This window comes from Poecile atricapillus, chromosome 3 (genome assembly GCF_030490865.1).
Source record: "Poecile atricapillus isolate bPoeAtr1 chromosome 3, bPoeAtr1.hap1, whole genome shotgun sequence".
Classification (NCBI taxonomy): domain Eukaryota; kingdom Metazoa; phylum Chordata; class Aves; order Passeriformes; family Paridae; genus Poecile; species Poecile atricapillus.
In genome coordinates, this window is record NC_081251.1 from 10748250 (window position 1) to 10761136 (window position 12887).

At 48.3% G+C, this 12887-nt stretch overlaps 1 protein-coding gene across 2 annotated transcripts; it reads left to right on the forward strand.

The window, feature by feature from the left end:
- The first annotated feature begins 3317 nt into the window (after nt 1–3317).
- On the forward strand, nt 3318–12390 carry OSR1 (odd-skipped related transcription factor 1). 2 transcript variants are annotated; one of them, XM_058836843.1, is made up of 4 exons: nt 3318–3404; nt 4421–4480; nt 9933–10622; nt 11165–12390. In XM_058836843.1, the coding sequence occupies exons 3-4, from the start codon at nt 9976–9978 to the stop codon at nt 11298–11300; spliced, it is 783 nt and encodes a 260-aa protein (XP_058692826.1). In that variant the 5' UTR covers nt 3318–3404; nt 4421–4480; nt 9933–9975; the 3' UTR covers nt 11301–12390. The 2 variants fall into 2 exon arrangements, with proteins under 2 accessions (XP_058692826.1, XP_058692825.1); XM_058836842.1 differs by lacking the exon at nt 3318–3404 and adding an exon at nt 4096–4288.
- Nucleotides 12391–12887: the final 497 nt, after the last annotated feature.

Consider the following 12887-nt stretch of genomic DNA (forward strand, 5'->3'; position numbering starts at 1 on the left):
GGTGCGGGAGCTCCTGCCCTGCCCCGCGCCCGCCGCCACCCGCAGGTCCCGGCCACGCTCCGCGCTCGGGCCCCGAGAGTTCGTGGCCTTTCCTGCCCCTTTCTGACTCTCGCTTTTCGTCTCAGTCCGGGCCATTCCAGAGAGGGCAGAGTCCGCACACTCTAGTCCTTCACCTCAACCATCAGCAAAATCTGAGGAAGAGGAGAAACCAGGAAAAGCGAAGGAAAAGCAGAACACATGTATACATTTATACATATGTGTGTGTGTGCATGTATCCCGGGTGCCACAGATAACGGGGGCGTTACACCTTGCCCGGGGAGGAGTGAGGACAAGGAGGGGAATGCTGGGTGCACTTGTGCCTGCTCTCCTCTGCACGTCTGCCGCCGGGGCTGCTCCATCCTCCCGGTAAAGCTCCGGGAGCGAAGAAGCTTCGGAAGCTCCGCCGAGCGCTGCCGGCTGCTCAGTCCTGCTCCCGCTTCCCTTCCCCGGGAGTGCTGGGAGCTGCAGGGCTGCCGAGCGGAGGCTGCTTTGCCCAGCCAGCCCCCACCCACCGCCTCTGCGTTCGCCAGACTCCAGGAGCGATGGAGCCCCTGGCCTCGCCGAGCACACGAACCTCCCCTTGCTCAGCCGGAGCCGCTGCTCCCCCCGGCCCCAGCGGCGGATGGTGCTTCGCGAGTAGCACAGTTGTTTCTTCTCAGTAAAAGAACTTTAAGGGACAAGCGCAGTTCCCCGGTGGGCAGAAAGTCCCACTGAAGCAAAAGGGAGTTTTATCCTGCCCATGGCTATGGAATGGGGCCGGGAATCGTTTTCCTTGCAAAGGTTAAGTGGGTGAAGCTGGGTATCCCAGCTGCAGCAGGGAAGAGGAACATCAGTCAGGCTGTGTAGCCCTCTCCCAGCATGCGTGTAGGTGCATCCAGGGGTGACCGGCATCCACGGGAGTGTGAACCGGAGGAGGCGCGATGCCCCGTGCCCGCGGTGCGCAGGGTTAGCCCTGGAACCCCGAACTCGTTAGAGAGGAGGCTGCAAGCGCAACAGGCTCCCTACGGGAGGGACGGGGAAATGCCCTCAGATGTTCTCCCCGTGCCCCTGAGTCTGCTCCCCAAGGGTCACGAAGCCGCTCCTCCCGGATCGGGCACCAGCACCGGCACCGCCGGCACCGGGGCGAGGCGGCAGCGCCCGACGGCGACTCCGGGGCTGCGGGAGCGTAGCGGCCGGACAGCCCCGGTGTGCTGGGCACGGGGTGATGTCCGGGATGCTGCTCCCCGAAAATGGGCTGCCTAGAGCTGGGGGACTTTCACTCGCAGATACGTGGGACAAGATAGGGACGGGGATGATTTTGGGAAGGGGATACAGGTGGGAAATAGGAATGGGGGCTCCGGTCTCCCCAGTCATGCCACAGGTTTCTCTTGAAACTAATTGGGTTTCGCTGTCACGTCTGAATCCTACCAACGTGGCTAGCTTTGGGAGCAGATGCCTTCACTTTTCACAATTCTCTTGAAGTCGTAACATTCCTAATCGACAGCAGATCTTCCCTGTGGAAAAGCGCAGCATATTCCCTGCGTGTCAGAGTGGTTTTGTTCACCGTTCCCGGTATTAGGTTCCCCACCGCTGCAAGTTGACATAATGCAAATTAGCAAGGGACATCATAAAAATCCATTCGAGAATAAAGGTTTTGGAACAACATACGCTTCGTAACTGAAACACCAGCTATTTAAAACAAATGCACTTAACAAGACAGTTAACCTGAAACTTCAGTTCTATTGCCAGTGGGATGACAAGTCCAAATATTTTTATTTTTTAACAAATACGTAAATATCAGACGACACCTTATTCAGACAGCTTTCAGCTACAGCTTCCAGGAATACTCTAGAATAGAGTGATATCTCAACGACCTGATTTGATTATAAACTATTTTCTTGTGAGGCTAAGTTTTTTTGTGTCTCCCTCCCCCGTAGACAATGAGATCATTTACTGCCACTTATTTCTATGTTTAAGTATTTATTTCGGAATGGTGGGGTTTGTATCTGGAAGTGCGTGGGGGTTTTTTGTTCCCTCAAAGGCAGCACGTGCATGTATCATAGCTGGTTTTGTGTTTACCGTCTCAGCTATCCCGCTGTTTTTCTAAAGAGAATTGCGATTTTTGTTTTATTAGTGCATGCACCCACCCTCAGCTATAACAAGATTTTTTTCTATGGGAAAAGATACATCTCCAGTTAGGAAAGACTGTCTGTGGTCTGTATCTTGGTCTGGAGACACCTGGGAGTCTTACATTCGTGTTCAGACAACTGGACTTAAACCATATTTGAAAATGCAAACTTATTCAAAGAAGTCAGCTTACAGCAGCGGATGGTATTCTCCACAAGAATGAAAATACGAGGTTTTTAGGGATTAGGGTTTTGAGAGTTTTCTTTTTTTTTTTTTTTCCCTTGATCGGTGGTGGGGGGTGTTGTGTGGTTTTCTTTTGGGTTTTTTTTGGGGGGGGGTGGTTAGAGTGTGTGTGGGTATAATAAAGAAAGAATGAAAATGACAGCATAAACTGTGAGAGAACTGAAGAACTGGGAATGTCTTTGCTTCGCCTTTGCCTCATTAAAATGCCACTCGTTTACAAAAAAAGGGAACGAAAATCTCTTCGCCTGCCTGAAGCAGAGTGCAATGTTAGACTCCAAATTGTTCATAAAAATAGAGAGAATTTGGGGTTGAAATGGCAGCGTGGTTGCTTCTCCACGCTGCTGTCATGATCATGATCACTTATTCTGCAGGATGATAACGCAGTGTTTTCTTATTGCTGTTTTGTTGATTTTGGTTTTATTTGTTTGCTTGCCTTTCCATCGGAGACGGTAAAAAAAAAAAAAAGAAAAAAGAAAAAAGAAAAAAAGAAGGTGTAATAACAGGAGTGTCATGAACAATAAAAAGACACATGAGTGTCCCTGAGCACGGTACCGTGTTATCCTGACGGATCTGTCTTCGCTCGCGTATTATATTACCCTGGCTTCTCGGGACATTGTAATATACCCAAGCAATTTTCCCCCCTTCCCGGATCTAAAGGAGTGTGAATGGATGGATGAATAGAAAAACAAATAACCGAGGAGATTACGGCCTCAGGATTAATTATAAAGCACATTTAACCTTTTTCTTTCGAGGGTTATTTTGTTTTTCCTGTGTCGCCCGGGCAGTCGCCCCCGGACGTGAGCAGAGCTTTGCGGCTCCCTATCCGCGGGGAATCCTCGGAGTTCCGCTGGCCGTGGAACCCCTCCGGGGCGCGGGGAGAGACCCTCCCGGCCCGTGGGAGGAAGGACACGAGGAAGGCACCCAGGTCAGGGGCGCTGGGGCGTAAAGTGGGGATCAGGAGGGATGATGGGACGGGCGGAGGAAGCGGCTCTAACCCGGGGGTGGACCCTTTACAGGTAAGCGGCTCCCGGGCACCTTCCTCTCTGAGGATCTTCTCAGAGAGTGATAAAAACTTGAGATCCCTAAATCCACCGAGCGGGAGCAGACTCTCTGCCTCCGTTGTACCCCCACTTTTTCATCGTTCCTGCCTTTGTCCCCCTCCTGCCCTCTGAGCGGGTCCCGCTCACTCCCGTCCCGCGGCTCTGCTCGGCGGGGAGGGGGCGCAGCGCGGCGGCCGGGAGCGGCGCGCTTCGGAGCGGTTCGGCGCGCTTCGGAGCGGTTCGGCGCGCTTCGGAGCGGTTCGGCGCGCTTCGGGGCGGTTCGGCGCGCTTCGGAGCGGTTCGGCCCGGTTAGGCCCGGTTCGGCCCCGTTGGCAGCCGTGAGGTGCAGAACGGAGCGGCGGGGCCGGATGGGCGCCGGGGGAGCGCCCCGCCCGCGGCGGAGCCGTGCGGGGAACCCCCGGCCCGGGAGGCCGTTCCGCAGCGGGGGCCGAGCCCCGCGGGCCCTGGGGAGATGCTCCGGGCGAGGCTGAGGGAGCGGGGCGGGGGGGGGGCGAGATGAGAGGTTTGCGGGCTGCGAGCCCCGGGCTGCTGCGCCTCCGCGAGAAGCGGGTTGAAAAGTTGGTTCTTCCCAGCCAGAAACTTTCTCCGAGCGTGCGCATGCCCGGAGTGCGGTGGGAGGTTGAGGGGGGAGCTGGGAGGGGGGGTTGAAATAAGGAGGAGGCAGGAGGGAAGGGATCGGTTCAGTCTGAGCGCGACTGCTCCCGGGCGCGTTCGCACTCCAGCGCACGCAGCCGGCTCCGGGAGCAGGAGCAGGGAGAGCGCCTCCGGCCGCGCCGGCCGGAGCACCTGGACACCTGGCCCCGCTCGGATCTGCCTGTACCCGCTGGAGGAGCAGTGGGGTGGGTGGGGTGAGCTGTGCCCCCCAGGGCCAGCACAGACACTGACCTAGCCCAACCTCTTTTTTTATTTTTTTTTTTTTTTATTTTTTTCTTTCATTTTTTTTTTTTTTTTCCATTATTTTATTTTACCAGCTCCAATTTAGCCCAGGATCTTTTAACTGCTGCCAGCGGTGGAGCACAGATCGGGATTAGGTAAATAAAAAGAACAACTCATTCTGTTTGGTTTTTATTTTGCCAAGCCTCGGGGGTTGGGGATATCGATTCAAACACTTCCTTTACCCTACCTCCTTTCTTTCTTTGCCCCCGTCCCCTCCCACGATCCACTGGATGGTGCAGAAGCGTGGAAATTGTGGTTCACATGAGGAGGACTGTTCTCTTTGGGGCGGGCGGAGGGCTGGGGTAAACCTTCACATGGGTCTCGGATATTTTGATGCTATTTAAAGATTTGTCCTCCCCTTTCAAAGTTGTGTCTCCCCCCTTGCGGAGAAGCAATGTTTCAAACCCGAGCTAAAAATGACACATACGAGAAAACAGAAGCCTGCATGTCCTTTATGGCCTTGAACTTCTAGCTTTTCTCCTTTCTATGATTTGCTTTTCTTTCCTCTTCTTTCTCTTATTTCTTTATTTCTGCGAGGTTTCTTCTTTCCCTTTTTTTTTTTTTCCCTTTTCTTGCAACTCCAGTGTTTTAGGATACGAAAAGCCTTTTCTTTTTCTTCCCAAGGCCATAACAGAAATGAGCCTGATGTTTATATTTGTCTGAGTGGATCAAAACAAGTTCAGCGCAGGAGAGACTAAGCTTCTCTCGAGGCCGAGCCTATAAAGTGTCAGTGCAAAGCCGAGGATTAGGGTATGGTTGTTATAGCTGGCTTTTGGGAGGGAAACTATAAAAATAGAGCATTTTGGAGATTATCGTAGCGCTGCAGGAATTGTTTGATAAATCGCGAGCCAGGCAGGAGAGTCCCGGACAGGTGCACAGTAGGTCCAGTTCAGTAAGTCCGGAGTGAGCAGAGAAAGAGCCCCGAGCCCTAAGGCAGCGCTGGGCCCGGGGCTCTGGGGCTGCAGCTCCGCGGCTGAGTCCCGCTGCGGGCGGCCGGGGCCGGGGATGCGCCGCCGTGCCCTGCCTGTCCCCGGGGCTGTCACCGCCAAGCCTTGCCCCTGCCCCGGCTGTGCGTGCTGTCACCACGGGAAGCGGGGAGTACGGAGGAAAGAAATCCTCCCTGCGGCCGGGATAGAGGAAGGACGATTTATTCCTGTGCAGGGGAGGCACCGGCTATTTCTCTAGGGAGAAAGCGAGGGTGAATGTTGTGCCGGGGGCCTTCCGACACCCGAGGGAATTGCAGAAGCACGCACATAATGCTCCCAAACCTACCTAAAAGCTTCTGCGGGGAGAAGGTGGAGGAGCTTGGTCCCTGCGGGGCAGCCAGCCGTGCCCGCCGTGGGGCCGCGCTCCCGCCCGTGGGCCCTGGTCCCTCCAGGGCCGAGCCCGGGGATCTTCCCTGGTTTGGATGAAAGGCTGCCCCGGGCAGTGCAGCCATCGCTGGTGCACTCGGCCCCCGGTTATTATTTATTATTATTATTTGAGAAACTAAAGCCCATCTCGTTCACCCGCGCTCGCAGCGGTGGTCTGGGGAGACTTGTCAACACCGATTTCGTGATAAAATGTGAATGATGATTTTATAAGGATTGAGCGGAGATATCCAAGGCACACGCTGACTGAGTCCTTCCAGTGCTCATTAATGTTAGCAATTAACTCTTTCACGCTCAATTAGCCCCAAATAAACCTGCTTTAATAGATTCTGCACACTTCATTAATACTTTGAATAAATCTGTGCTGAGCAATCCATTTTATTCCTCAAGAGCACCACGCTCTAATAATGAAGAGCGAAAGGGCAGTTTTATTCCCTTTCCACTTAGTTTCCCAAACACAGATAACTTGTAAGCTCCATTTCGTCGCTTTAACTTTAGGAAGGGAAATTTTCTTCCCCTCAAAGGAGACAAAATAAATAGCCGATCTGGTGGCAAAATGCTGTACACCGATGCGTGCAGCTGAAAGGACGAGGCTACCAGACTTGAAAAAAATTCAGGCAAAACTGGGGAACTTTTTTGACAGAAGAACCTGATTGCTGTAGTTTGAGGTTCTCGCAAGAATGCATCATTTTATGCCCGCTACTTTATCATGTTTGTAAAAATAAGCAACGTTCTCAGGGTAATTTACCTCCTCCGTTCTTCCATGTGGAACTAATTAGCAAACCTCATTATTTATGAGTCAGGTATTTAATGTAACAAATATCCCTTTCAAAGGATCCATCGGAAATTGATAATTCAATGTAGAAATGAAAAATACCGACTAGCCGCAAAATTACTTAAAAATCCATTTAATTTCCCCTCTTGCTATGTTACCAGCAGAAAGCCGGGTAGATTTTTTTTTTTTTTTTTCTGGCATATAGAGTAGGTAAGAATTTAATCTGGAAGGTTAAGATTGAAATGGTCTTAAAACAGTGGCAACTGGACAATAGCATTACCGTATCTTCTCTCAGGGCAAAGGGTAAGAAAGCTGGAGACAGATGTAGACTTTCAAGTTTATGATCCTATTTTGCAGGGTAAATTTATCTTGGCATGAGTGGGTTTTGTTTCAGTCAGAACACAAGTGGTTTGTTCTTAATTACTCACCGAGCTACTTTCTGTTAAAAAGAAAACCTCGCACAGTTTTATTGCAACGGGGGAATTCAAGCAGAGAACTCGCGGGGTCTTCTTCTGTAAAAAAAAAAATAGGAAAGAAGACCCGATAACGATCTGTTTACATGAAGCAGAATTAAAGGTGGAGGTGACACCAAAATCAAAGAAATGTTGATCTCTCTGCGGGCGAGTGGGAGACCAGAGAGTTACTACACTGTGAAACACATTCGCTTTGATGTCCCGAAGTGAGGGGACTTCTTTATGAAATAGCCTGAAATAGAGCCTATGAAATAGCTCTTCATCCATATTTTTGACTATTCCGGTCGTACAGAGCAAAAGTGTAGTTCACATTTCTGGAAAAGTGCCAAGAAACTTGTAGTAACATGAACACTCTGCTCCCACCTCCTCTTCTTATTTTCTTCTCCTCTCTCTTTTATTTTTTTTCCCACTTGTTGTCTTTTGCTTTTTCATCCTTCTTCATTATTTTTTTTTTTTTTTTAATTTAACAGAGCTGCTCTAGCAAAAACTTTCAACTGTGGGTGCAGTGGATTCTATTATGACCTGACTGTATTTCTCCTTGGTTTATGCCTTGTTTTTAATTGGGAAAATTTAAAGAGAATTTTAAAATGTTTTCAAACAAGAACTTACTCATGTTGACATAGATTTCTGCTTGTATATTCCATATTAAGTGTTTTCTAAGGATACAAAGAAAGAAAGAGGGATAAACTTCATTTGCAACAGCCTATTTCATGTTTGAGAGATCTAGAGCTACCTAGAAAGGAAAACAGACATGGAACCATTGTGAGGGACAGAAACAGACATTTTCAGGTACCCAGATGAGAAGACAAGAGTGTTTTCTGTGCACTTTGTCCTTGGGGTCACCAGCTGAGGCATTTGTGCTGTGATGTGGACATGCTTAGTGTATAAGGCAGCACTAACTAAATCTAAGTATATCCCCAGTGGAGCAACAAAACAGTCTGGTTGGTTCAACTATTTGCTAAATAGTTTAGAAAAAAAAAAAACAACAAAAAACAACAACAACAACAACAACAAAAAAGAAAAAAAAACCCAAGCAAAATAAACCCAAAAGCAAATCAAAACAAAACAAAAAACAACCCCTGAAAAACAGAAAACAAAACCAAAAACAAAGCCAAAAATTACAAACCAAAGAATAAAAATAGAAAGAGGGAAAAAAAAGAGGAAAGGGAGGAGAATAGAGAATATAATGTGTGCATTTTTCAATAGTCACTATCAGAAATGTATCCAATTGAAAACCAGAAAATGTCACAATCTCTTATTCTGGGTCATTGCAGTGGAATTCCTCTAAGGTTTGAGTCTCTCTTCCTGCTGCTGATTTATGTATAGCACAGTAAAAGGTGGGCCTGGAGTATAGAGCTGTTCAGAGTAAGCTTCTCCCTCTCACACCCTCCCAGCCGCAGCTCCTTTCCAGGCAACAGCACACATATAAATCAGATTTGTTTCCCTGGTCTTTAGACCTCTTCCACCACCAGTTTCCACACCCCCAGACTTCCAGCTCAGAGGGACAATTACTGCACTACTGTACTTTGCTGCCTCCATTTCTCCTAAGGGGCTTCACTCTTCACCTGGGGATGAACTCTAATCCAAACACTCTGAGAATCCTGCTGGGGATCCCTGTGGGGATCCTGTGGGGGAACCTGCCGTGACTCAGCAGGAACCCTGTCAGGATCTTATAAAGACCCTGTGTGGATCCTGTAGGAGCCCTGCAGCAAACCTGTGGGGATTCTGGCAAAAAATATCCCCACTGAAGACAAATCCCAGAGCTCACTGAGGGGCAAGTGAGTATAAGTTAAGGGCTGTGGAGTAAGGAGGAGGCTCTCCAGGCTGCAGGGATGTGATGCTTCCAAAATAACATGGGTGCTCTCTCACACCCACAAAGGGAGGAAGCTGCATCCCCACCAAGAACCCTTGGGAGGCATCTCTTGCCAAATGGTTGACAGCAGCCAGGGCTGAATTTTCAGACTGGGCCAGATGTGCCTCAGTGCTGCTGCCTTGTAGCATTTTCCCCTCTGTCTTGTGGGGTGGGATGGGTAGGGATCCAGCTGAGAAGAGAGGCCAGGGGCTTGGCAGGACCCTGAAACACAGACCAAAGTGGTGGCAACCAGCCCAAGGAAGGGCTGAGGCCCTACAGCTGCTGGTCTGTGTGCCCCATGGGAAGGGTCTTGCCAGTCTTTTAGCCTTTTGAAGGGCTCTAATTAAGCAATTGCTTAGATTAGGATGTGGGCTTGAAGCCAGGCACTTCTCCCTGGGAAGAGAAAATGGCATTTTGGATTCGTCACCCAAATTCAGCATTTTCCTGTTTCTTTCTGCAAAGAGGGAGGTCTTTGGCTGGTATTTCCCCCACAATGTTTTTCCCCCCAAAATTATTTTATTTGTTTGAAAGAGGGAGAGCATGCAGTTCTGAGCATCCAAGCGCCTCCATCATCTCAGAGGCTTGGCTGAGGCCAGACCACAGGGAGCTGAGCAACCCAGGGGCAGCAAGCTCTGCACCCTTCCCCATGTCACCTCAAGAGTCAGGGCTAAACACAACTTCTGTGGACAGATGTAGCGGGCAGTATCTCACTATTTTCTAAAGTCTGAGGTCACCCAGGAAGGGATTTTAAATTACTAGGAAATGACTGAACTTTTTGGGCCAAAATGGCATTTCGGCTATCCCTGTGTACAGGATCATTGGAAGTCTGCATAGCAGGGGATGCTGCTGGGAATAATTGGGGATGCAGTACAACATTTGTGTGCAAGAGAGAGATGGGGAGAGGGAGAACCTGGGGATACACTCTCGGTAAAGACCTGGTCAGGCCTCTAATTCCAAGGTAACCTCCTCTTCCTCCTGTGGCTTCGGAGAGGGATATTTATGAGAGGTGATGTAAGGTACTTTAGTTTTAATGTAAATATACCTCTCCCTCTTCCTCCCTCCATCTTTATTTTCCAGATATTTTCCTCTGTTCCCAAGATCGTCCTCCTGAGCGGCCACCATGGGAAGTAAAACCCTGCCGGCCCCAGTGCCCATCCATCCTTCCCTCCAGCTTACCAACTACTCCTTCCTGCAAGCATTCAACGGGCTGCCCGCCGTGCCCTCTGACCACCTCTCCAACCTCTATGGCTTCAGTGCCCTGCACGCCGTGCACCTGCACCAGTGGACTCTGGGTTACCCAGCCATGCATTTGCCCCGCTCCTCCTTCTCCAAAGTGCCCAGCGTCTCCAGCCTGGTGGATGCACGGTTCCAACTGCCGACCTTCCCACTCTTCCCACATGTCATCCAGCCCAAGCAGGAGGCTGCCAACATGACCCTCAAAGCCAAACCCCGCTTTGACTTTGCCAACTTAGCAGTCGCTGCCACACAAGAGGACCACTCTAAACTGGGACAGGCAGACAGTCAGGGCTCGCCTGCAGGGCTGGGGTCTTTGCTTGAGGTGACTAAACTCTCTCCAGAAAAGAAACCCACGCGAGGAAGGTTACCGTCCAAAACCAAGAAGGAGTTTGTGTGTAAATTCTGTGGCAGGCACTTCACTAAGTCCTACAACCTTTTGATCCATGAAAGAACCCACACCGACGAACGGCCCTACACATGTGATATTTGTCACAAGGCTTTCAGAAGACAGGATCACCTGAGGGATCACAGGTAACTGTTTTTCTTTTCCTGTTCTTTTTCCCTTGTGTTTTTGTACTATCCCTGTTACCTATCTACACTCAAGATTTTTATAAGGAAAGTTAAGTACCCGTCCGACCAAGAATGTTCCTTCCAGTTTTTCTTCTGCCCACTGTTGGTGGAAGAGTTCAAGTAACTTACACTGGAAGATATACAACACTCACTCCATAAAGACAACTTTCACAACGCCCTTTTTAGCTTCCACGGATGTTTTTACGCTCCATTTACATCATGTGTCCTCTGCCTCTATGATCACTCAGAAGTGTCATGAAGACATGCAGTCTGCTGGCCCCAAAGTAAGAGAGGAGTTCTTTATCCCTAAGAAAGGCATCCTATAACCCTCTGATGCCCCTCTCTCTCTTGCACACACCCATACAATTGCCCGAGCGCTGCAATCCAGCAGTCTCAATCACAGCAGTAGGTGCAAGAAATCTCCAGCATGTTCTCCCTCAGGTGGCTCACTGCTGAGTTTAGGCCAGTTATTTCTGACGTCTCGACTGTTTTTCTTTCTCTAGATATATCCATTCTAAAGAAAAGCCTTTTAAGTGTCAAGAATGCGGGAAAGGATTTTGCCAGTCCAGGACACTAGCGGTCCACAAGACACTGCACACGCAAGTAAAGGAACTGAAACCTGCCAAACTTAAGTGTTGAATCTCCAACTTCTATGAACTTTTCCTCCCCTTCAGACTTTTCACCAAAACTAGAGCAGAAACAAAACTTTCGAGATGGGAGCACTGGACTTTGTGCTTTGTTTTTGTTTCTACTTTAAAAAGGGCAAAACCTGCACCCCTTCAGTCCCCCGTCCAAGCAATTAACTTCCTAAGTCGTGGGTGAAAAGATTGGTTTGCATTTAAAATATACGTGAATGATACAGAGAGTGCTAGCTGACTTGTGTGGCTTTGATAAACTTTATGCCAAAAGGTGGTGCTCACGTGTTGTAATCTCTTTAAAAGCAAACAAAAACCCACAAGACACCCCCTATCAACCCCCCCACCCAAAAAAAACCCCAAAACAAACCAAAATCGTAGCTTCCAAAAGTATTACTTAAGAAAATCCAAACTCTTATTTTATACTTTTTTTTGACTGTATAAAGCTTCTTATTTTTACACTTCAGGAAATACAAAGAGTTCCAGAAGACGATTAAGAACTGAAACGGTGGTTTCTCATCACAGCACCATTAAGACAAGGAGAGGGGCAACTTGCAGATCTCATTTGCTAGTTTGTTTTCAGAAAAGGAGAAGAAAATTAATGTTTGGAAATGACCTAAGTCTCTCAAGTGGGGAGTCCTATCGTGTTAGAAAATGCATCCAGATCTCAGACCCACGGGTTCTTGGTGTTGGGACAGATCAGTGTTCATGGGACATGGAGACCTTTTTTATTACCTTGTGGTCTAGTGTGCTGTGAGGATGTTTGTAACTTCTGGACTTATTTAAAAAACCCAGAGGAAAGAAAGATGGCAATACGTCAAAATGACGGTATGCACAATGTGGTTTTAGTGGTACTTAAAGTCTTCGTGTGTCCTGGTGTGAGAGAACAAATCTCAACTTGAGAGCGTATTTTTTTAAATGCTGGCTTTCTGAACAGTGTATTCGAATTAAGAGACATTCCAATAAGTTCTGTTTATTAAAAAAAAAAAAAAGTTGTATGGCTGTTTGGCACTTTATGCTGATTATTGATAATTGACATTTATCACTGGATTGTGTGTGGTTTTTAAGTATTAAAATAAATTGTTATTTTACAGGCAACTCTGCATGGACTACATATGTGTTCATTTGGTTTGTGATCTCTTCCCTAGTAAATTCTCTTTGTCAATATTCAGAACCTATTTTTTTTTGGATTTTTTTTCTTAGTTTTTTTATTTCCTCAGTGGTTGTTTCTACCAGTCTTGGAACGTCTGGATCTTTTTTCAATGCATTAGCTTTCCCCCTTCTAATTTTAATTTTATTTTCTGTTGATTTTTTTTGTGGGGTTTTTTTTGGGTTTTTTTTAGGTTTGGTTTTTTTTTTTTTTTAAGGCGGACAAAAATAAACATCTGCGGAGGGTCAAATATTATTTTGGTGCTAGTGAAGAAAAAAAAAATCGTCTCGGGTAACTAAATCGTGGGTATTAGCTGATAAGATTAGGTGTCAGAAGTGTTATAAAACAAATCAGATGAGTAATGGGTGAACTGTGGCTGCTCTCGGAGCCTGGAGGCGCTGCGGGGAGAGAAACCTTCGCACCCCCATTCCTGCCTTTGTC

What these genes read in the sequence shown, in the direction of transcription:
- OSR1 (XM_058836843.1), top strand. Translation starts at nt 9,976, where the DNA reads ATGGGAAGTAAAACCCTGCCGGCCCCAGTGCCCATCCATCCTTCCCTC. An exon ending in GATCACCTGAGGGATCACAG is followed by an intron (nt 10,623 to 11,164) that starts GTAACTGTTTTT and finishes TTCTTTCTCTAG; the next exon opens with ATATATCCATTCTAAAGAAA.